The 25,448-nt window shown below is 41.6% G+C and overlaps 1 protein-coding gene across 1 annotated transcript in view; it reads right to left on the bottom strand.

Annotated features, from left to right (window-relative positions):
- Positions 1 to 25,448, bottom strand: part of LOC114664078 (collagen alpha-6(VI) chain-like) — a 353,886-nt gene that overhangs the window by 89,069 nt on the left and 239,369 nt on the right. The window contains exons 27-31 of the mRNA XM_051936115.1: positions 23,527 to 23,589; positions 20,558 to 20,608; positions 9,201 to 9,236; positions 8,383 to 8,445; positions 3,681 to 3,743 (exon numbers count right to left, since the gene is read on the bottom strand). Coding sequence (XP_051792075.1) covers positions 3,681 to 3,743; positions 8,383 to 8,445; positions 9,201 to 9,236; positions 20,558 to 20,608; positions 23,527 to 23,589 — 276 coding nt within the window. The remainder of the gene's footprint in view (positions 1 to 3,680; positions 3,744 to 8,382; positions 8,446 to 9,200; positions 9,237 to 20,557; positions 20,609 to 23,526; positions 23,590 to 25,448) is intronic.

Here is a 25,448-nt window from a genome sequence, read left to right as displayed (position 1 = left end):
GTTTTCTCCTCTCTGAATGTGCAGCCTTCGACTACGAGTAGATCTGCACCTTTGTTGCTCCTCACATATTCCAGAGCCATTTGAACTAAATTATCTACGAACGCCTTTATTTGCCGCGCCCAGTTGAGGTCGCCCTTTTGAAGCTCGCCTTTTTGTGCGCGCCCTAATTGAATAGAGCCAAAATGTGAGGTCTGAATACACAATGGGCGGTCAGAAAATCTAGAGTCCACCTTATGAGAAGGATTTAGGAGTCATAGTGGACTCTAATCGACTTCAGAAGCCATTAAGAAGGCTTACAGAATGTCAGGTTATATAGCGCCTTAATGTGTGGAGTACAAGTCACAGGAGGTGACACTGAAGCTTTATAACACACTGGTGAGGCCTCATCTGGAGTCCTGGGTGCAGTTTTGGTCTCCAGGCTACAAAAAGTACATAGCAGAGCTAGAAAAGGTCCAGAGAAGAGCGACTAGGATGATTCAGGGCTACAGGGGATGAGTTACGAGGAAAGATTAAAAGAGCTGAGCCTTTACAGGAGATTAAAAGGAGACCTGAGTGAAGTGTTTAAAATCATGAAGTGAATTAGTCCAGTGGATCGAGATGGTGACTTTAAAATGAGTTTATCAAGAACACAGGGACACAGTTGGAAACTTGTGAAGTGTAAATTTCGCAGAAACATTAAGACATTTTTCTTTACACAAACAGCGATAGACACTTGGAATAAGCGACCAAGTAGTGTGGTAGACAGTAAGACTTTAAGGACTTTCAAAACTCGACTTGATGATTTTTTTTGGGAAGAAATAAGTGGAGAGGACTTTGTAGGGCTGAATGGCCTGTTCTCGTCTAGAGTGTTCTGATGTTCTCTCCTTCCTAGAAGTATTCAGACCCTTTCCCATGGTACTTTAAGTTGTGCTCAGGTGCCTCCTGTTGGCTTTAGTTCTCCATAAGATGTTTCCAGAACTTGCTTGAGGTCCACCTGTGGTAAACTGAACTGATTGATTGAACAAAACAAATCATTGGACTCGTTTCTTCTCATAGGTGGACATTTTGCTGAGCTGTTAGCCGTGTGTTGTGCTTGTTCCGGTAGTTCTGTGCCCACTTTGCCGCTTATGATGGCTACTGCAATCCTAAAGATGTATAAAGACAGAAGTGATACTCTACACATTCCTGCATGGCATTTGGAATTTTCCAGTTCTTGGGTTCATCTACAGGAATCTGAGGAAGAGTGGGGTTTGTAGAGTTACACCATTTCAAAGAAATAAATAAAGGGGCGCCCAGGCTTTGATGGGGCGCAGGTGTTGTCACACACGTGTGTTTAGGAGACAACTAAAGGGCTTGTATACATGTGATACCATGCCAGACCAGGGGGTGGCGAAGTGCACTAATTTTCCCTCTCTATCTTTTGCAGACCATTCTAGGGAAATCCCGCCCGGCTCTGGGGCAGCCAATGACGTCATTTCCAGTTCCAGTGTTGATGACATCACTTCCTTCGCTGGCCTTTAAAGCCGCCATATTTCCTGAAGAGAATCAGTTCTGTTTTGGACTCAGTTGAATGAACATGTCTTTGTTTATTAATCAGTTTTGCAGCCGGGAACAATCATACGGGTGGCTGCCCCAAACCTTCGCAACGTCTTATGGTCGTTTTTGTGACAATGTGTGGACTTTATTATGACGGACTGCGGTTGATGGGGCGATCCGCCCCAAGGGGGTTAACTTGCAGACATGTGTGGTTTGGTTGATTACCTCATTGGAGTTCTGAAGGTCGTAATCAGAGCACCTACAACCCTAGAAGGTGCATAAAGGAACACAGGCAGGGAACAGGGAGGACACGGGGGGATAAAAACAAGAAGGAAATAATCGAGAAGGATATGGAGGCCAAATTGTGGAGGAGCTGCCACTTTAGGGTCACATAGTTGCTCCGGCTCAACGCTTCTGGAACAGCAGCGACCGACCTCTCTGGGTGGGCGGCCACCTTAAGGGCATGAATTGACAGTGGATGGGAGACAGACCAAGGTTTGGGGGGTCCCAGTGGAATTCAAAGGAGAGAGGGTGAGGGGCACGGGCCAGATGGGGGTTGGCTGCGCCTGTCGGGAGACGTCAGTTGTCACGGAGAGGGAGTGGTAAATGCAATTGGATTTATTCATTTATTTATTATGACTCCTTTATCCTCCACTAGTTCACTTGTTTTTATCGTCAATATTTTGCTTTTAATTTTTTGACAATTTGGAGCACTGCTCTGCTTTGCATGATGGGGATTTGAACCCCTGACCGACTCTGCAGTTTGCTCTTCTCACCTCCTCTTGAGTGTGAGTGTGTGTGTGTGTGTGAGTCCTCATTTGCTCATCTCAGTTCATAATTATCAACAGTTTTGGGTCTGACAGGTGGCAGGGGCAGTGAAGCCCACCCAGACCGTCACAGAATCAAGCAACAAGTGAGTGGTCTGTCAAGAACTGATGTTGTTTTAAATTTATTTTGCAAAGAACACATTTTTCTTTGTTAACCTAACGACTGTCCAGGAAGGTTACGTTTCTTCAGGATCTTCTGAAGTGAATTTGGTTCTTTATTTAAATCCTTTGGTTATTGTTTTGATTTTTTATTTTACGCTTCTTGGATTTTTTGACACCATTTTGTGCATGTTGGCCATTTAGTTGTCGAGGACTCGCCGTCCCTCGAGTTAATGGCTTTCTTTATCATTGGTGTGACATTGTAGTCAGCTTCTGGGTTGGCAATTGAGGGTCCGAATTGGTCATTCAGATCTATTTTGTGTTTGATTTTGGTTTCGCTGCAGTGGGCTGGCACCCTGCCCGGAGTTTGTTTCCTGCCTTGCGCCCTGTGTTGGCTGGGATTGGCTCCGGCAGACCCCCGTGACCCTGTAGTTAGGATGTAGTGCGTTGGATAATGGATGGATGGATTTTGTGTTTCGATCCCAATTTCATTTACAGCTTTTGCTCTTGTCTAAGTCGGTTTTGACTTTTCTTCTTGGTCTTTCCAGTACTGACGTGGAAAATGGACAGACCTGCTTTTTTCATTTAGTGAATGACGTGAGACAAAAAGAATCACGATGGCAGTCGTAATGAATACGTTAGAACGAGGTGTGAGTCAAAAAACAAAAGATAAGATCCATAACCCGAAAGAAAAAAAAAGTTTCTGTGGAAAAAACTTCACTTTTATAACAACCAACTTGAGAGTTCAAGTCGTCACCTCAATGACGCAATTTGGTGCGACTGCCACACACCCCTCAGAACTGCCACTCACGTGCAGCACTGACGGCAGCCATTACAAAAAAACAGTTTGCAACAAGTGGGGGGCCTTTTCCTGTGGAGAAAACACATTAATGTGCAGGAAGGAACAGAAAATCATGCAGCAAGTCCCACTCTTAGTACGCGGTGCTGTGACTCAACTGAGCCGCATGGGCTGCACATGAGCACAGCTGCAGGGACAACTTAAGGAACACAGAAGAGTCAGGAGGCCACCGTCTGCCTTCCCAAGCCAAGACCCTCGTCCTTCGTCACTTTGGTGCTGCAGAAGAAAAAAGTCTCGCCAAACGCTTTCATGAGGTGACACTTTATAAGATGTGGTGGACGTCAGTCCAACGTGGGGCACGTCACTTCACTGGGAACGATCACCATCCTGGGGGGCATGGACAACTCAGACACTCACACACATAAGAGTTTAATACTCACCCTGGCTCCCATGGGACCTTCGCTTCCTGGCTCTCCTGGCCTACCGGGATTACCGGCATTCCCCTAAAAGGTGGAAAAATATTCAGCAAATTTCAGTTTTAGTCACTTTATTGGCACAATTACCAATTACACATACATGAAAACTGAGTGAGACTTTGGAACTTTCTGGTAAAAGAAATTCTGCTACAGAAATTCTGGGAAAGCAGACACTGCAAAGGAACTCAATAAACAAAAAATTTATAAGGATAAGAAAAAGTAGCATTTTATACTAACAGACAATGAAGACATTCGTTTTCAAATTAAGACATTTTATTATGATAGATAAGACAGACAGACAGACAGATAAGGCACTATATGATAGATAGATAGATAGATAGATAGATAGATAGATAGATAGATAGATAGATAGATAGATAGATAGATAGATAAGGCACTATATAATAGATAGATAGATAGATAAGGCACTATATAATAGATAGATAGATAGATAGATAGATAGATAGATAGATAGATAGATAGATAGATAGATAGATAGATAGATAGATAGATAGATAGATAGATAAGGCACTATATAATAGATAGATAGATAGATAGATAGATAGATAGATAGATAGATAGATAGATAGATAGATAGATAGATAGATAGATAGATAGATAGATGTGAATGGCAATGCATTTTTTGGTATGTTTTTTACTTTCAATATCACATCTATATTACTGATTTTGTTTTGTATTATTATATTATATTATATTATATTATATTATATTATATTATATTATATTATATTATATTATATTATATTATATTACTTTGGGCATGAAGAGATGTGTTTTTTTACATATTCCCTATAAGGGTTGGAAAAAAAATAATGGAAAGATGACATGAAAGCAGGAGTTGAGCTCGCGTCATGCTGGTGATATTCTCAGAAAACATAAACTCTTGACTATAAAAGCGCCTGCCACAGTGGAATGAAAACAGTAAGAAGCCATAATGTCATACAAGGCACTATAAAATAGACTGACAGAAAAGACAGGTGAAGTGAGTTGCTCATGAACACACAGCCGCCTCAGAGTTTCAAGTCCACAGCCTCCATCTCTCTGCCACACCGCCGGCTCCATTTCCATTACAGTGTGGCGTCGCTGTACTGCTGGACCACGAGGTCTTCACTCTCCATTGGTCATACAGGACTGACGAATAACAAGTTGGCTCTGTCCTCACTTCTCTGTGCTCCATGAGTAATTTGGGTCATTTTGTTCCATCCCTGATTTGTATCTCATTATTAATTGGCAGCTGGTCATGAAAACAAGAAGTAATTCAACACGGGGAATGCGGCTGTTTAACACTAAAATCATTCCGCTAGCTGACAGTCTCTTTGCTTTGATGCATGGAAAAATGTAGTAAATGAGCTGACCTGTTAAATTCTCTGTTTAGTGAGAAATGTCTCCATGTAGCCATGCAGCTGGCACAAGAACACAGCAATGGGGTGTTCTGCGATTTTTCAACTCAGGAAGATTCAAGGTCCAGGTAATTATTTAAGGTAGAAGAGATGGAATTTTCGAGGTAAAGCTCTGTTGATTAGCACACGCAAAAAGGAAATTCACAGGGCTCTGAACATGTGACAATAGCAACTGTATAAACCTATCATATAGTGCCTTTCACATCTATCTGTCTATATATTATATAGTGCCTTTCTATCCATTATATAGTGCCTTTTTCATCTATCTGTCTATCTATCTATTATATAGGGCCTTTCATATCTATCTGTTGTCAATGATTGGAGGCTTGAGGGTGCTGTTGCCCCATGAAACCCAACAGATGCCGACACAGGTTTAAAAGCACTAAGAAATAATTTCATTTTCTTTTTTACAGTGCCCCAAAGCACCTCCACCACCATAAACACAATCAATAATGCAATTCTTTTCCTCCTCTCCTCCCAGCAGCTCCGTCACACTCCTTCCCAACTCTAGCTCGCTTGCTGGGTCTTTCATAGTCCTTTATATCGTCCTTGACTCGGAAGTGCTTCTCCTCTTCTGTTCACGTGACTTGTCAGCACTTCTGGGTCAGATGGATAATTACATTTTTCTTCAGCCCGGAAGTACTTCTGTTCCTATACGGGAAACAAAAATCCCCTCGTCTCCCTGCAACATCACATGGTGGCTCCCAGGGTACCCAGCAGGGTTGTGAAGCCAAGCTCCATCTTCCATGATGCCCTGCGGGAATCCGGGGCACCTTTAGGCAGCAGGGAAGACGCCATCTAGCATCCTGGATGTGTCAGCCGGCATCAGCTGCCGGCCGTCCATCACACTGTCTATCAATCTATTATATAGTGCCTTTCTATCTATTTATCTATCTATCTATCTATTATATAGTGCCTTTCATATCCATATGTCTATCTATCTATCTATTATATAGTGCCTTTCTATCCATTATATAGTGCCTTTCACATCTATCTATCTATCATATAGTGCCTTTCTCATCTATCTATCTATTATATAGTGCTTTTCACATCTATCCATCTATCTATTATATAGTGCCTTTCACATTTATCTGTCTATTATATAGTGCCTTTCACATCTATCTACTATATAGTGCCTATCTATTATATATTGCCTTTCTATCTATATATCTATCTATCTACTATATAGTGCCTTTCACATCTATCTATCTATCTATTATATAGTGCCTTTCATATCCATTATATACTGCCTTTCACATCTATCTATCTATCTAGCTAGCTATCTATCATATAGTGCCTTTCTCGTCTATCTATTATATAATGCCTATCTATTATATATTGCCTTTCTATCTATATATCTATCTATCTACTATATAGTGCCTTTCACATCTATATATCTATCTATTATATAGTGCCTTTCATATTCATATGTCAATCTATCTATCTATTATACAGTGCCTTTCTATCTATTATATAGTGCCTTTCTATCCATTATATATTGCCTTTCACATCTATCTATCTATTATATAGTGCCTTTCTCATCTATCTGTCTATCTATCTATTATATAGTGCCTTTCACGTCTATCTATCTATCTATTATATAGTGCTTTTCATATCTATCTGTCTATTATATAGTGCCTTTCTCATCTATCTGTCTATCTATCTATTATATAGTGCCTTTCACATCTGTCTATCTATATATTATATAGTGCTTTTCATATCTATCTGTCTATTATATAGTGCCTTTCTCATCTATCCATCTATCTATATATCTATTATATAGTGCCTTTCACATTATCTATTATATAGTGCATTTCAAATCTATCCATCTATCTATATATTATATAGTGCCTTTCACATCTATCCATCTATCTATCTATCTATTATATAGTGCCTTTCTCATCTATCCATCTATCTATCTATCTATCTATTATATAGTGCATTTCAAATCTATCCATCTATCTATATATTATATAGTGCCTTTCACATCTATCTTTCTATCTATCATAAAGCACCTTTCAAGTGAATCAGGGCACCAGAGAGTGCTGGCGTGCCACACGTGGATTAGCACATGCATGTGCTCTGCACACCTGACATCATTGACTCCACACACCTCTATGGGTTTCCAGTCACCCTAACACTGACGTCTTTGTGGTGTGAGTTTGATGAGAAAGCCCAAACAAGGAGAACATGTAGACTCCATATTGATGATGACTCAGGTGCTATGGTGGAGCATCTGTGACTACTGTGCCACCGTTCTGACCTCGTGATTAATCATGACACACGTCATTCCGAAAGGGACTCTATTCTAAAGTCAAAGGAGATACCATTTACCTCTCTATAAAATGGTACAATTGATCCCAATAATTAATCATACATCATATTCCCATATAAATGGAATATTCAAACTGATTAAGAATCTGCCTATCTATCCATTTCTTATTTTATTCAGTTCAGGGTCTCAAGATATGAAGCAGCCCTGAATGGGATGCCAATCCACACTCACACATCATAGTCCAGAACTATCAGCAAACCTCTAAAGCCACGAACAGAAGTAAATCTCAAAGAAGCACAAGAAAAGATTCTGTTTTGAATCCGCAGTGTCGGACAACTAGGAAATGCGATGTGCTGATCCTCATGCAGACACGTCAATGACAAAACCCATTGAGCTTTTCTGGTCATCAACTTCATGACAGAACGGGAAGTATGAAGAAAACGAATCCTACACATAAAAATAAACATAAGAAATAAATTCTCCATAATGAAAAAGCCCTAAAAGGAATATCAGTTATGTTTCCAAAAGCGAAGGGGCAATGCAGAAGACTCTTTTAAACGCAAGCATATCATAACAGGGTTTTTTTGTAAGCCTGAAAATTCATCTTCATTGTGGCTTGTAAGATAAAAGGGACAATAAATGACTTTCTTCCAATATCAAACATTTTGTAACGTTGTTGTTCATAACTGACGTAATTCTTGTTTTCCTAGTTGTTTTAATTGGGTGGCACAGTGGTTGGCACTCCTGGCTCCAAGGCACTTGATTTTTCATCTTCCCAGTCCAGTCCCTCCCCATGTTGAGTTTTCCTCCCTATGGTTTCTCCAGAAATTCTGGACTCCTTCGACCTCTTTAATGATTTCTCACAGCCACACAATTGGGTTGTTCCTCCAAAACCATTTTCTGGACCCCATCCATGTTCAGTTCCCATTTGACCAACAGCTGAGTGGTCTACATTTAACGTTCACCTTACCCTTCTGCCACGAATGCCTTTCAATCCGTTTTCTCCGTTAGGCCCGGGATCGCCGTCATCTCCCTGAAAATCAAACATAAAGCAGTTAGGAAGAGTATGGCTGGTGCTCGGCCAGCAAGATGTTCTCCATTATTATCATACCACAGTTTTCACTTTGGTATGGTCGTGGCATTGATAAGCAGCTGCTTTGATGGCAGAGTTCTGCTGCACCTAATCCTACAGCTCACCCTGGAGGGCTCTAGAAGGTCAAGCCATTGCCCAAACAAACTGCAGCACATGCTACCAAACAATAAATATGTTTAATATCAGCCTATGGTCAGCATGGCAGAAATTAGTAGGACTGGTGCTGCCATCCACCACTCCACAACACCAAGGCCTGTCACACCAGAAGTATGACTGCTTACTCATTAGACAAGCTGGGAGTCTTGTTTCCACATGTGGAGTCTCTTAGAGACACCCTTGGGTGAAGGACAACTCTGTATATATTGGCATTGGCACTCCAATAGTATTGGCAAACAAGAATACAGATGGCATTGCAGAGACTGGCAAGACTGTCTCTCCTGAGCAATTCATTCAGAGTGATGCTGTCCCACCTTGAGACCTCCTGAATAATAGCCACCAATTGTACCACTGAGCTAAATAGAAAACACCAATTATCTAGTGGCCTGCAGAGCAGGGGGTGACTGTATGTGGACCACCCGTTGGTGTATCAGAGTCCATAAAAGAAGATTTGGTTAAACCATCTGAGATATCTCGGCAAATCAGGCCAGTGGTTCACTCTATCAGGCAAGAGGGAAAAGAGTTAAAAATACAAATACCTGAGGTCCAGGGTATCCCGGAAATCCCATTTCTCCCTGCAAAAAAATTCCAAAATATCAGCTGAACAGCAAAGTTGAAGCTGAGCATTGTGCCTTTGTTCACCATTAACCTTACTGTCCTGAACCGCATTAGTTTGCATCCTCTCTCTGAATTAGCTTGTATGTTATTAGGCACATACTAACTAATAAAATGCAAGTAAAAATGCAAGTAAAAATTTTATTGTACTCTGCACATGTAACAATAATCCACCTTAATAAACAGACATGTGTCTGTCTGTTTGTAATATCTTGGTCATTCCAACAAATGGCACATCATAGAAACATATGTATTGCCTTTGTCATTCCAAAAGATGGATAATCACAAACATTTGTATTGTAAATTGTATTGCATTTGTCATTCCAACAGATGGTGCATCAGAAAAATTAAAACTGCTTTTTCAAATCCCATACCAAAATGGCATATAACAGAGTCATATGCATTTGTCATTCCAACAAATGGTGTATCACAAACATTAACACTGCTTTTATAAATTGTATACAACACAGAATATAACAGAGACATATGCATTGAATTTGTCTTTCCAACAAATGGTGCATAACAAACATTAATGCTGCTTTTATGAATCCCATGTCAAATGGCATATGGCAGAGATATATGACTTTCTGTGGTCATTGAAGATCCCAAGGCATCCTTAGTAAACACTGAGCTCTACATTGATTATTTAGATTTCAACTCTTCCCAGACAGGTGGCACAGCCAGTGACCCTATAAACCAGGGTTTCTTAAAGCTTTTTCCTTTCAACCCAATCTTGCCTCTTTTAGTGTCTTCCAAATCCTTGACCATTGTTCCCCCTTGGAGAATAATGCTGACTGTTAAAGAGTGGGGGCATTATAAGCATTATAAGTTAGACGACTTGACAATTAGACTGGCTTTACAAGTAAAGATAGATTGGGAATCAGAATGTCATTCCTGGTTTAGTCATTGGCAATTAGAATGGCATTTTTAGGCTCAGCAATTTGGCAATTAGACTGACATTCCAGGTTAGCCTGGTTGAGGATTAGAACATTAGAACATTCAGACAAGAACAGGCCATTCAGCCCAACAAAGCTCGCCAGTCCTGTCCACTTATTTCTTCCAAAAAAACATGAAGTCAAGTTTTGAAAGTCTTCACCGTCTTATTGTCTACCATACTACTTGGTCGCTTATTCCAAGTGTCTATCGTTTTTTATGTGAAGAAAAACTTCCTGATGTTTATGCAAAATTCACCCTTAACAAGTGTCCAAGTGTGTCCACCGTGTCCTTGATGAACTCATTTTAAAATAACAGTCTCGATCCATTGGACTAATTCCCTTCACAATTTTAAACACTTCAATCATGTCACCTCTTAATCTTCTTTTGTTTAAACTGTAAAGGCTCAGCTCTTTTAATCTTTTCTCATAACTCCTGTAGCCCTGAATCAGCCTAGTTGTTCTTCTCTAGACCTTCTCTAGTGCTGTTATGTCCTTATGGAGACCACAACTGCACACAGGACTCCAGATGAGGCCTCACCAGTGTGTTATAAAACTTGAGCAGAACCTCCTGTGACTTGTACTCCACACATCAAGGCGCTATATAACCTGACATTCTGTTAGCCTTCTTAATGACACCTGAACACTCTCTGCCAGTTGACCGTGTCAAGTCCTCCTAAGTCCCTCTCATAAGGAGGACTTGACACGGTCAACTGGCAGAGAGTGTTCAGGTGTCATTAAGAAGGCTAACAGAACACCTTGAACTGCCACTTCTTTTAGTTTGATGCCCAACCTCTCATGTGGCACCTCATCAAATGCTTTCTGAAAGTCCAGATAAATAATCTCATCTGCTCCACTTTAATTGTATCCTTTTGTTGCCTCCTCATAGAATTCTATTATGTTAGTAAAACACGACCTCCCTCTTCTGACCCCATGCTCTCTGTCCTGTCCTTGCCAGGTATATCCTTAATAATTTCTTCCATTAATTTTCCTCTGATGCACATTAAGCTTACTGGCCTACAGTTGCTTGGATCTGCCCTGTCACCCTTTTTATATAATGGGATGATATTTGCCATTTTCCAGTCCTTCTGAATCTCTCCAGTGCGCAGTGACTTCCTAAAAATATGTGTCAAGGGTTTATATCTGAACTCGCTAACCTCTTTAAGAACTCGAGGATAAATATTATCTGGTCCTGGTAATTTGTTTGATTTCATTTTATTTAATCTGAGCAGCACTTCTCCCTCTACAATTTCCAAATCCCTCAGTACCTCCTTAGTAGACCCTGTTACTGCTCTTGTGAACACCTCAGAAAAATGTAAGTTTAGGGCATCCGCTATTTCACTGTCTGTATCTTTTAATTCCCCTTTACTATTTCTGATGCACTTGACCTCCTCCTTGTCTGTTCTTTTACTACTAAAATACTGAAAGAATCTCTTAGGGTCGTCTCTCGCCTTATCTGCTATATTCCTCTCCAACTGTCTTTTAGCCTCCCTGATATCCTTCTTAATGGTTGTCCTCATGTTCTCATACGCTCTACGATTCACTTTGCAGTCATTAGTCTTATATGCCTTATAAAGCAGTTTTTTTCCTTTGCAACTTCCTTTTTAAATCTTTATTAATCCACCGTGGAGTTTTTATAATTTCCTATGAATTCCAAATTTAGGTCTGTATCTGTCCTGTATTACATGTAAAACATTTTTAAACCTGTTCCACTGCTCCTCGACTGTCTCCACACTTAAAAGCCTATCCCAGTGTATCCTACTTAGACTTTGTCGCTTCTGCTCAAAATTAGCTCAACCAAAGTTCAGCTTAACAATTTTAGTTTTTGCATCTGCACTCTTACAAAATACCGAGAATTGTATTACATTATGGTCACATGACCCTAGTGGTCCAATCACCTCTACACCCTCAATTCTATCCTGATTATTACAAAATACTAAATCCAGATAAGCTTCACCCCATGTTGGTGCTTTAACATGCTGTGTTAGAAAACAGTCACTGAATACGTCTAAAAATTCCTTTTGTGCTCCTCCATCTGCAAGGTTAATTCCAGTTAATATTTGGATAATTGAAGTCCCCCATGACTATAATATCTCCCTGTAAACTTGCCTTTTGATATTGCTAAAAAGATGTGTGTTGAAATGACTGTCTGAATTGGGTGGTCTATAACACACTCCTAAAATAAGACCTCTTTCCCTAATATTATCCAGGCGAAGCCAGATGTCCTCACTAAGATGGGGCTCATCATCCAACTGAAGAGGACTTACATTTAAATCCTGTTTGGCATAAACATCAACCCCACCTCCTTTTCTGTTCTGTCTATCCTTAGAATGGCATTCCTGGTTTAGCAATTAGCAGGTGGCATGGCATTTTAACTTCGATGACCAAGCGATAAGACTGGCATTCCAAGTTAGGTAGATTGGGAATCAAAATGGTATTCCTGGTTTACTCATTGGCAATTAGAATGGCATTTTAATTTAGATGACTTGGCAAACAGACTGCCATTCTATATTAGGCTAACTGGCAATTAAACTGGCATTCCAAGTTAAGTTGATTGAGGATTAGAATGGTATTTCTTGGTTTAGTGATTAGCAGTTAGCATGGCATTTTAAGTCAGATGACTTGCCAATTAGACTGGAATTTCATGTTAGACTGATTGGCAGTTAGATTGGCATTCCAAGTTAGGTAGATTGGGAATCAGAATGGCATTCCTGGTTTAGTTATTGGTAATAAGAATGCCATATGTAGGCTAGGCAATTTGGCAATTAGACTGGCATTCCAAGTTAGGCTGATTGAGGATTAAAATGGCATTCCTGGTTTAGCCATTAGCAGCTAGCATGTCATTTTAACTTAGATGACTTGGTGATAAGACTGCCATTCCATGTTAGATTAAGTGGCAATTAGACTGGCATTCATTCCTGGCTTACAGTAGTCATTGGCAATTAGAATGACATTTTAGTTTAAATGACTTGGCCAACATACTGGCATTCTAGGTTAGACTAAGTGGTGATTAGACTGGCATTTCAGATGAGACTGACAACTTAATTTTTTGTTTTGTCGATTGACAAGTAGAAATGCATTCCAGTTTAGACTGACTGGTGACTAAAATGTCATGCCAGGTTTTGGTGACTGGTGTATTCAATGGTATGGCAGGCCTGGTTCTAAATCGTCTCCCCATGGGTGTGTATGTTTATGTTAGACTGGCACCCCCTGCAGGTATGGCTCCTGTCTTTGCCTTCTGATGCTGCCAGGATTGTTGCTCGCTGCAGCCGTGATTTAGATTAAAAGGTTTTGGAGATTTTGAGAGCTTGAAATAAAATGCTGCCTTCTCTTTATGAAGAAAATCTGCCCATTTAATAATCTGTGGCAGAAACTTTCAATTTCCAGCCTCATTACCCAAACTTTGGCATTCTGAGGAATGGCACTTCATCATAAAAAGCCACCCCAGCCCAGTGATTGTGACAGGCAATTGGATTTAAATAGCTCTGAATAACTGGATGAAGATGGCAGCCTTTGGTCTATGCCAGGATGTAAAGCTGACAGCAGGCGGTGGGACGCGCACTTTGAGGACATGTCTGGGATGAAGTCCAACCAGCACTCCGGACCACGAACGTGACGCTAAGCACAGTACTGTACGTGTTGGACGTCGGCTGAGCTCAGGGAATCCAATCTCATCCAAGAGCTTCTTTCATCCAAAGGTCCTGGCAGAGATGCAGCCACTGGAAAATGAAGTTCAGCTCTTCCTTTTAAAATAATTATTAAGATGCTTCCCAGAAGGAAGGCAGGCTGGGGGGTCCACAGATGCAGGTCGCCTCTTCATCTCCTATAAAGGCTCAGCTCATTTAATCTTTTGTCATAACTCATCCCCTGTAGCCCTGAATCAGCCTAGTTGTTCTTCTCTGGACCTTCTCTAGTGCTGCTATGTCCTTTTTATAGCCTGGAGACCAAAACTGCACCCAGGACTCCAGATGAGGCCTCATCAGTGTGTTATAAAGCTTGAGCAGAACCTCCTGTGACTTGTACTCACACACATCAAGGCGCTATATAACCTGACATTCTGATAGCCTTCTTAATGGCTTCTGAACACTGTCTGGAAGTTGATAGTTTAGAGTCCACCGTGACTCCTAAATCCTTCTCATCAGGTGGACTCTCAATTTTCCGACCTCCCTTTGTGTATTCAAACCTCACATTTTTACTTCCTATGTGTAATTCTTTACATTTACTGACATTAAATTTCATCTGCCACAAATCTGCCCAAGCCTGTGTTCTATGCAAGTCCTTCTGCAATGATATAAGGGATTCTAAACTATCTGCTAATCCACCTATCTTGGTATCGTCTGCAAACTTCACCAGCTTGTTCCTTGTATTCCCATCTCAATCATTTACGTATATATATTAAAAATAGCAGCAGCCTCTGCACTGCCCCCTGCTGGTCACCACTCTTAACATCGGACAATTCTGATGAGGTTCCTCACACTGTCATTCTCTGCTTCCTCTGTCTGAGCCAATTCTGCACCCACCTACACCCCACACCCTGAACTCCCACTTCTTTTTGTTTGATGCCCACCCTCTCATGTGGCACCTTATCAAATGCTTTCTGAAAGTCCAGATAAATAATCTCATCTGCTCCACTTTGATCAAATCCTTTTGTTTCCTCCTCATAGAATTCCAGCCTGTTAATAAAACACGACCTCCCTCTTCTGACCCCATGCTGTCTGTCCTGTTCTTGCCAGGTGTTGCTCAATCGTATCCTTAATAATTCCTTCCATTAATTTTCCTGTGATACACATTAAGCGTACTGGCCTGTAGTTGCTTGGATCTGCCCAGTCACCCTTTTTATATAATGGGATGATATTTGCCATTTTCTATTCCTTTATCAGGGAGCACATGAGGCACATCCGGGTACATTATAAAAGGGGACTCCTGGAGTCGGGTGGCAGAGGACAGAGCTTGTGAGGAGAGGAAAGGAGATGAGGTGGCAGAAGAGTAACAGAAGGAGGAAGGAAAGGACCGAGTTATATTTGTGGTGATTTATGCACTGGTGTGCTTTATTAAATTGGAAAAGAAGAAAATAAAAAGTGTTAACTTGTGTAAGTGTGCCTCTTGTGTCTGTCTGTGCCGGGTTAAGCACTGGTATAGTGCCATCTATTGTCACACTGGATTTCTTTTGACTCAGTAATATTATTCATTTTTGTCATTTAGTACCATAAATATACATACAAATCTTATATATAATTTGCCAGTCTCCTCACTCACTCACTCACTCACGTCTGTCCGAAGCCGAATGCGCAATCTCCTTCTGCGCAGCTGCCCGAAAAACCTTGACATCGTGGCAGGCGGCGGATTTACGGCCTCAAAAATTCAAAGAGAAAGGCGACTTCAATTAAAGCTCTAGAGGCCTGAAAGGCGATTTCGACTACAGCTCCAGGCCTAATTACGCATTCATTCAATACACCTATATCAGGTTTGTGGTGCTTATACTCACTACTATTCCACTCGTGCCCGTTTCATCTTGCGTTGTCGAAACGGGCTCTTTGTCTAGTTTATTATAATACGTTACATTTTGTAAAAAAGTTACAGTTCACTAAAGAACTGCTGAACTACGCACTTTGTCTGGGGGACGCCACGCATCTTTGTCTTGACAGCCTTCCTCTCGCATGTCCTTTATTTGTTCATGTTTCTTGTAATGTTTTTGCATCTTATGTAGTGCAATAAATGTAGAATATAAATTAACTAGGGGCCCAAAACGGTATGCACAGAATTTCACATCCATGGTGTTTTGGGAAACAGGACAAGGGAATCCCAAGAAATAACAGAATATTTAAGTGATTTTAAATATTAATAGGGCGGCACGGTGGCGCAGTGGGTAGCGCTGCTGCCTCACAGTTAGGAGACCCGTCTGAGTTTGCTTCTTGGGTCCTCCCTGCGTGGAGTTTGCATTTTCTCCCCGTGTCTGTGTGGGTTTCCTCCCACAATCCAAAGACATGCATGTTAGGTGCATTGGCGATCCTAAATTGTGCTTGGTGTGTGCATGTGTGCCTTGCGGTGGGTTGTGCCCTGCCTGGGGTTTGTTTCCTGCCTTGCGCCCTGTGTTGGCTGGGATTGGCTCCTGCAGACCCCCGTGACCCTGTAGTTAGGATAATGGATGGATGGATAAGTATTAATAGAAAACCCAGGAAATATTAACCACCACAAGACAAAGCCACAGGTGAGCAGCTCAGTCATCAGCCTCTGCTGGGTAACCGAGTGCTAGAAACCACAGCTTAACCTCCTCAGATTGCATTCCAGCCATGCTGTCTTGGAGAGCAGGGTCTCTACTGTCAGTCACTGGTGGATCTTCATGCTGTCTCGACACTTTTTCCAACTCTGTGAGACCTTTGTCATTAAAAAAAACTGTAGGGGGGTTAAGCATAAGGTCATCATGTTGGGCATATTCATGGTAATTCACATATTCATCATCACTGAGGGAGTTAGACAGCAGACAACCTTGGGCAGATTTGTGGCAGATAAAATTTAATGTCAGTAAATGTAAAGAAGTACAACCTCGCCACAGATGATGCACAAACCAGTGTGTTCCTTCGTGCTGGTCCCAAGCCCAGATAAATGGGGAGGGTTATATCAGGAAGGGCATCTGGTGTAAAATTTTTCCAAATCAATATGAGGATAATGATACAAATTTCCATACCAGATCAGGTGTGTAAATGAGAGGGAGGTCAGTGGAATGGTGAGGATGCAAGGAGTTGAGTTGGTGAAGGTGGAGGAGTTTAAATACTTGGAATCAACAGTACAGAGTAACGGGGAGTGTGGAAGAGAAGTGAAGAAGAGAGTGCAGGCAGGGTGGAATGGGTGGAGAAGAGTGTCAGGAGTGATTGGTGACAGACGGGTATCAGCAAGAGTGAAAGGGAAGGTCTACAGGATGGTAGTGAGACCAGCCATGTTATATGGGCTGGAGACGGTGGCACAGGAGACAGAGCTGGAGGTGGCAGAGTTAAAGATGTTAAGATTTGCATTGGGTGTGACGAAGATGGACAGGATTAGAAATGAGGACATTAGAGGGTCAGCTCAAGTTGGATGGTTGGGAAACAAAGACAGAGAGGCAAGATGGCGTTGGTTTGGACATGTGCAGAGGAGAGATGAGGGGTATAATGAGAGAAGGGTGCTAAGGATAGAGCTGCCAGGGAACAGGATAAGAGGAAGGCCTAAGAGAAGGTTTATGGATGTGGTGAGAGAGGACATGCAGATGATGGGTGTGACAGAGCAAGATGACAAGGACAGGAAGATATGGAAAAATATGATCAGTTGTGGTAACCCCTAACGGGAGCAGCTGAATCATGAACAAGAAGAGGGTCACCAAGACAGAAGCCATAAAAAAATATCTTATATAAGTAAGTCTGCCAGGGGGGTTGCCAACCAGGATGCTGAGCTGTTTCATCGTGTGGTGGGTGTGGCAGCACGCTGTACCAGTTCCTGCTCCCCTACCTGACTTGACCTAATCTTTTATATTATTACTAAGATCTAATTGAAATAAGACATCAAAGTTGATGTTTTGTCAGTTTTTTTTTTCTTTGTTTTATCATTGAGCCAAAAGAATTATTTTTTTGATCTCAGACAACTGGGGATCTTCATTCTGGCCTACTTTATTCAGAACATAATCACTTTCATCTTAATTATCCAATAAACATCAGCATCTAAATTTATATTAGTTGGAGTCCATTAGACTTAAACTATAACTCATGTTATAATCATTCTGCGGTCGAGGATGATTACCTACCCGGCTGGGAGGCCGCAATGCATGAAGCACAAGAATGGAGGTGCATCGCAGCTGGGATGGTCCTCGGTTTTCTGTCCTAGTCGGGATGACCAGATAATGAATGGACGAGAGCCGAATGGATGTTTGAACAATTTGTGCCCCAGCATGAGAGGTGGCAGTGCTCCCCTGGCTGCAGCCCAAATTGAACGCCCATAGAGTAGATTTGAAGTTGTACCATGGAAGGGCAAAAATGATGGGGTCCTTGGGTGCTGCTATGAGTAATGGACCTCCTCATTTCAGGGAGCTTCCATGTGACCCATACAGAGGTGGAGGTGGCAGAGTTAAAGATGCTAAGATTTGCATTGGGTTGGACGAGGATGGACAGGATTAGAAATGAGGACATTAGAGGGTCAGCTCAGGATGGACGGTTGGGAGACAAAGTCAGAGAGGTGAGATGGCGTTGGTTTGGAGATGTACAGAGGAGAGATGAGGGGTATATTGGGAGAAGGGTGCTAGGAATAGAGCTGCCAGAGAAGAGGAAAAGAAGAAGGCCTAAGAGAAGGTTTATGGATGTGGAGAGAGAGGACATGCAGGTGATGGGTGTAACAGAACAAGATGAAGAGGACAGAAAGATATGGAAGAACATGATCTGCTGTGGCAACCTCTAACGGGAGCAGCCAAAAGAAGAAGAAAAAGAAATGTAAAGAATTACATGTAGGAAGTAAAGATGTGAGGTTGGAATACACAATGGGCGGTGTGAAAATCGAGAGTCCACCTTATGAGAAGGATTTAGAAGTTGTAGTGGACTACTGAGGCCTCACCTGGAGTCCTGGGTGTAGTTTTGGGCACACCAGACATAGCAGTGCTAGAGAAAGTCCAGAGATGAGCAACTAAGATGATTCAGGGCTACTGGGGATGAGTTATGAAGAAAGATTAAAAGAGCTGAGTCTTTAAAGGAGGTTAAGAGGAGACCTGAGTGAAGTGTTTAAAATTATGAAGAGAATTAGCACAGTAGATCAAGACTGTGACTTTAAAATGAGTTCATCAACAACACAGGGACACCGTTGGAAAATTGTTAAGGGAAAATTTCACACAAATAATTAGTACGTTTTTCCTAGGAAGAAGTGACCAAGTTGTGTGGTGAACAGGACTTTTATGGACCTTCAAAACTTGATGTTATTTTAGAAGAAATAAGTTGAGAGGACTGCTGAGCTTTGTTGGGCTGAATGGGCTCTTCTCGTCCAGATTGTTAACATTCTAACGGTTAATTTTAATTTAAATGATATGTATTTGGCCATTTAAATCAGGAAAGAGATTTCTAAATTTAACGGTAATTGGAAAATGAGACGTAGTCAATAGTCAAGCCTAATTTCCTAACCGAAAAAATCAGTCTGATCTTTAGTCAAACACCTCAATAGAAACCAGAAATTGTAGTCTCTGTGTAAACAGGTTACGACATTGTAATGACTGCAATAAACAAAATGGCAACCAAACATATAAGGAGAATAACAAAATGAAATTAAAATAAGGAAAATCTCTCCGATGCTCTGTCTATATAACATACAGTATAACATCTCCAATACAATTCTACTTTGAGCTACATTATTTGTATGAAAATGTGCTATATTAATAAATGTTGTTGTTACACCTTTTAACCTAATCTGGACCATTTTGCATAGCTGCCCACTAGGACCATACAGACAAAGCAGACTACTTTGGAACTCAAATTTTGATCCTGGTGGTAGTCCCACTGTTTTGGTTTTTTTTTTTCTTTGTGGTGCAGTTTGCACAACAGTGCCACCTGCTGGCTCAGAACAAGTGAAACATCCAAACAGACTGAACCCAAACTAGCAGACAAAATGAGCAGAGCTTAACACGACTTACTTACTCAGGCAACGCCACGTGTGCTCCTTCTCTCTACTACAATATAAAACAGACTGTTGTGTGCTTTTGACGAGGGTCGTTTGGGTGAGGCCTGATCAAGAATGGAGATGCAGCGTAGCACAATGGAAGAATCACAGGGTGGTTGTTTCACATCCTGCTTTGTCAACTTTTCTTCGTACTTTAAGCATTATGAACTTGAACTAAGAGGACGAGTCAGATGTGATGGCATTCATGGTTACCACCCCACAACGAGTTACCGCAATCCAATCGGACCCAAAAAGAACAAATTCTCGACTCGCGAGAGCAGTGACATCAATAAAGAGGCTGAGTGGATGACAGCTGGGACAGCTAGCAATAATAACAGGGTCACCATTTAAAAAGCACAGAAACTTTTGCTTTCTTTCCTTACCCCTTTGTACAAATATGCCTGGGCAATGCAGCATACTTCAGCTAGTCTTCAACTAATTGCAAAAATAAAAATAAGATCACAAAAAAGCTGAAAAATCATAACAATCATCTCACTTCTTTCTTCAAATTTTCTTTTTCTTTTTTTTTTTTTTTTAACATTTTAGTAATTAATGATAACTCAGATATTCAGTGCAGTAAAAGCGTGCTCTTCTTTGGGCATATAAATCGATTATCGACACAATGCCGCAGACCTGCGCCCCCTAACAGCCTGCAGTACACATACGGATGAATTCATTGTAACTCTTACCTTCTTTCCTTTTTGTCCCGGTGAACCAAATCCATCCCTGCCATTAAAACCCTGCAGGAAAAAAACACGTCAGCGTCAGATTAGTCGGAATCTTCGAAAAGGCAAATGAGCACAAAACCATCAGCCCTCAACACACGGCACCCATGAAGACGAAGCCCATTAGAACTCAATCTTTGAAACATTCGCTTTCACAACACTCCATTCAGACACACCATCTAATTTCAGAAGTGAAATTTATAGAATTAGAAGTCGTAAAACCACAGAGGAGGAGGTTTCACGTTTCTCCATGGGTTGCTCAGCTTGCCCTCTAATTACCCCTTAACGGAGACTCACCAGCTAGAAACATCTCGATCTCTGTGAATTAACTGCAAGCTGCGACACATTCCTCTTGAGTTAAAGTGATAGAGCAGAGGGAACAAATACGTGGTGTCATGTAAACTTCTTAAAGATAACTGCATTTGTTAAGCTACATCAGATCTGGCTGTCATTATTGTAAACGTTATGCACTTCAAGCATATGCAAAGGCCCAGAAATCACTATACGGTAAGTAATGATGACGAGTGGTACATGTTAGTAAAATCATATCTGAAGTACAGTGCATCCAGAAAGTATTCACAGTGCATCACTTTTTCCACATTTTGTTATTTTACAGCCTTATTCCAAAATGGATTACATTCATTTTTTTCCTCAGAATTCTACACACAACACCCCATAATGACAACGTGAAAAATGTTTACTTGAGGTTTTTGCAAATTTATTAAAAATAAAAAACTGAGAAATCCCATGTCCATAAGTATTCACAGCCTTTGCTCAATACTTTGTCGATGCCCCTTTGGCAGCAATTACAGCCTCAAGTCTTGTTGAATATGATGCCACAAGCTTGGCACACCTATCCTTGGCCAGTTTCGCCCATTCCTCTTTGCAGCACCTCTCAAGCTCCATCAGATTGGATGGGAAGCGTCGGTGCACAGCCATTTTAAGATCTCTCCAGAGATGTTCAATCAGATTCAAGTCTGGGCTCTGGCTGGGCCACTCAAGGACATTCACAGAGTTGTCCTGAAGCCACTCCTTTGATATCTTGGCTGTGTGCTTAGGGTCGTTGTCCTGCTGAAAGATGAACCATCGCCCCAGTCTGAGGTCAAGAGTGCTCTGGAGCAGGTTTTCATCCAGGATGTCTCTGCACATTGCTGCAGTCATCTTTCCCTTTATCCTGACTAGTCTCCCAGTTCCTGCCGCTGAAAAACATCCCCACCGCATGATGCTGCCACCACCATGCTTCACTGTAGGGATGGTATTGGCCTGGCGATGAGCGGTGCCTGGTTTCCTCCAAACATGATGCCTGGCATTCACACCAAAGAGTTCAATCTTTGTCTCATCAGACTAGAGAATTTTCTTTCTCATGGTCTGAGAGTCCATCAGGTGGCTTTTGGCAAACTCCAGGCGGGCTGCCATGTGCCTTTTACTAAGGAGTGGCTTCCGTCTGGCCACTCTACCATATACTGTAGGCCTGATTGGTGGATTGCTGCAGAGATGGTTGTCCTTTTGGAAGGTTCTCCTCTCTCCATAGAGGACCTCTGGAGCTCTGACAGAGTGACCATCAGGTTCTTGGTCACCCCCCTGACTAAGGTCCTTCTCCCCCAATCGCTCAGTTTAGATGGCCCGGGACAGTTCTAGGAAGAGTCCTGGTGGTTTCGAACTTCTTCCACTTATGGATGATGGAGGCCACTGTGCTCATTGGGACCTTCAAAGCAGCAGAAAAGTTTTCTGTAACCTTCCCCAGATTTGTGCCTCGAGACAATCCTGTCTCGGAGGTCTACAGACAATTCCTTTGACTTCATGCTTGGTTTGTGCTCTGACATGAACTGTCAACTGTGGGACCTTCTATAGACAGGTGTGTGCCTTTCCAAATCAGGTCCAGTCAACTGAATTTACCACAGGTGGACTCCAATGAAGCTGCAGAAACATCTCAAGGATGATCAGGGGAAACAGGATGCACCTGAGCTCAATTTGGAGCTTCATGGCAAAGGCTGTGAATACTTCTGTACATGGGATTTCTCAGTTTTTTTATTTTTAGTAAATTTGCAAAAACGTCAAGTAAACTTTTTTCTCGTTGTCATTATGAGGTGTTGTGTGCATAATTCTGAGGAAAAAAATGAATTTAATCCATTTTGGAATAAGGCTGTGACATAACAAAATGTGGAAAAAGTGATGCGCTGTGAATACTTTCCGGATGCACTGTATGTTCTTTGCGACCATCCAGCTTACGATTGTCACCACGTGTTGCGTCTGGCAGTGTGAGTGGCATGTTAAGCTGACCATATGACAGTTTCCACCTCGCCAGCTCTCCTCTCCCTACTCTCTTTAGTCGCCTCTGCCGTGGGCTGTGACTCATTCATCTCAGTCTCAGTTTAATTTTTTTATTACTTGTGACGGATCTGACTACATTCAGTTATAGTTGTCTTCCTTTATTCAAAACCCCTAAACATGTTCACCAGGAGACAAGTCCCTTTGTCTACTCCTGGACCTGCCAAGAGGGAAAGGATGGCTGTTGATCTCAACACAAAAATGAAGGCGATCAAGGAGGAAAGAAAGTGAATGCGATCGCACGTGACTTTAAGTTATCCTATTCTACTGTGTCGATGATTTTGAAAGACAAGGTAAGGATTAAATTAAAAGTTATATTAAAACTAACTTACAAAAAAAAAATGATAGAAAATCTACCCAATGTGCTAAGAATGATGATAAGAAAGGATATAAAATAAATAATATGACTTAGGTGACTATAAGTATTATACTACTACTATACACACAGTCATGTGTGAATACATTTATCAGTCCGTCTTACAACCCGTCAGTTGAAACCGAGCGTGGTCGTAAGTTGATGACAGGCTGTATTTACATTCTGGATCTTTCTTATACCACAGACAGACATTATGGCATCTTTATACTATAAAATCAAAATGTCTTACTGCTGGTCCTCGAGGCCCCACTGGTCCACTCTGACCTTTCTCGCCTTCTTCTCCAGGCTGACCCTGTAAAACAGTTCAATAAAAGAAAATGAGGTGCATCTGCCTGAAACAAAAAACTCCACCAGGAAGGTAGAGGGTACATGGATTGTATTCTGTCTCAGAAACAACTGAAGCAGGTTATTATGAACGAGGGTCTGGAGGAGAAACCTCAAACATCACACAAAGTCAGTTAACCAAAAAATCAAAGATGATCTGGCAAATTGTAAGAGGTGACGTGACTGAAGAATTCAAACATACGAAAGGAAGGAAGGAATACAGTGGATCCAGCAGTTACTTTAACCGTCCGTCAGGCGTAATGCAATTTGTCACACGTGTGTACACGTACACGTCAGAAATTCTATTGTAAAATAGGAATTCAAAATGTGAGCACTTACATTTATCAACAGTTTGGTGTAATGCTTTAAAAATACAACCTGTACATACTACACGTGATTTCATTTGCAATAATTGTATCTGTTTATTCCACTTTTAACAAAAGACTAAATATCGGAGTACATTGTGCAAAATATTATGTACATGACACAGAGGATGTTCTTTGAAACAAATGCTTATGTAAGAAGTATGTTATCTTCATGTAACTGAACTCGTCATCTTCATTCAGAAGCCTGCATATGTATAGAAAGAAAGAAATGCAGGAAACAAACAATTACATGTAGTGGAGCAGATGAGATTATTTATCTTGACTTTCAGAAAGCATTTGATAAGGTGCCACATGAGAGGGTAGGCATCAAATTAAAAGAATTGTCAGTTCTGATTTTAGCAGAGGGTGATGGTGCGAGGAACCTCATCAGATTTGGCTAATGTTAAGAGTTGTAAGCAGCAGGGGTCAGTGCTGGGGCCGCTGCTATTGTTAATATATATATAAATGATTTAGATAGGAATATAAGGAACAAGCTGGTGAAGTTTGTAGATGATACCAAGATCGTTGGATTAGCAGATAATTTGGAATCCGTTATATCATTACAGAAGAACTTGGATAGCACACAGGCTTGGGCAGATTTGTGGCAGATGAAATTTAATGTTAGTAAATGTAAAGAATTCCACATAGGAAGTAAAAATGTGAGGTTTGAATATACAATGGGCGGTCTGAAAATCGAGAGTCCACCTTATGAGAAGGATTTAGGAGTCATAGTGGACTCTAAGCTATTGTGACGCACGCAGCGCTTAGGGAGCCGTGAAGGACCCAAGACGTAACGTGCAACCACATGCCAAATGGGAATGGCAGAGCACTAACCTCTCTCTTTGTTTTCCTAGAAAGTAGGAAGCGTTGCCACCCTGAATCCACAAGTCTCTGACCACGCCTACCCACTTACTCCTAGTCCTTCCCTCTGATGACATCATGGTTCCCAGCATCCAGTTCACCAACAATTCCCAGCATTCCTCTGGCACTTCCGGTCCCCCCCTCTATAAATGCCCCCATTTTGCCATTTTTCTTTGTCTTGTGTTGAATGTGTTTCTATTCCCTGGACCTAATTGTACCTTATTGTGCAGAGTGTACAGTATACGGGGCCGGAAAACCCAAACCTTTTTACGTTTCTTTTGTCATCATTTACAGTGGCGTAGTCGGCAGGATAGAAGTCCGAGTATGACGGAAGGACAGTACCTGAACGCTGTCTTGACCACCCTTGCTACTCAGCTCCAGACCCTACAAGTGGAACATGTAGCAACTAAACGGAAGCTTGAGGAAGCCACGGCTGCTTAGACAACGCAGAAGCGGTAAGACCAGAGCCCGCCCGACCTCCGCCTCCACCGATTGTGCCTCTCTCTGAAGCAGACGACATAGAGTTCGTATCTGGGCATTTTTGAGAGAACCGCCTCCCGAAACCAGTGGCTGCGAGCGGGACTGGGCGTCCATTTTGGCG

This window comes from Erpetoichthys calabaricus, chromosome 13 (genome assembly GCF_900747795.2).
Source record: "Erpetoichthys calabaricus chromosome 13, fErpCal1.3, whole genome shotgun sequence".
Classification (NCBI taxonomy): domain Eukaryota; kingdom Metazoa; phylum Chordata; class Cladistia; order Polypteriformes; family Polypteridae; genus Erpetoichthys; species Erpetoichthys calabaricus.
This window is presented reverse-complemented; position numbering and strand designations above follow the sequence as displayed.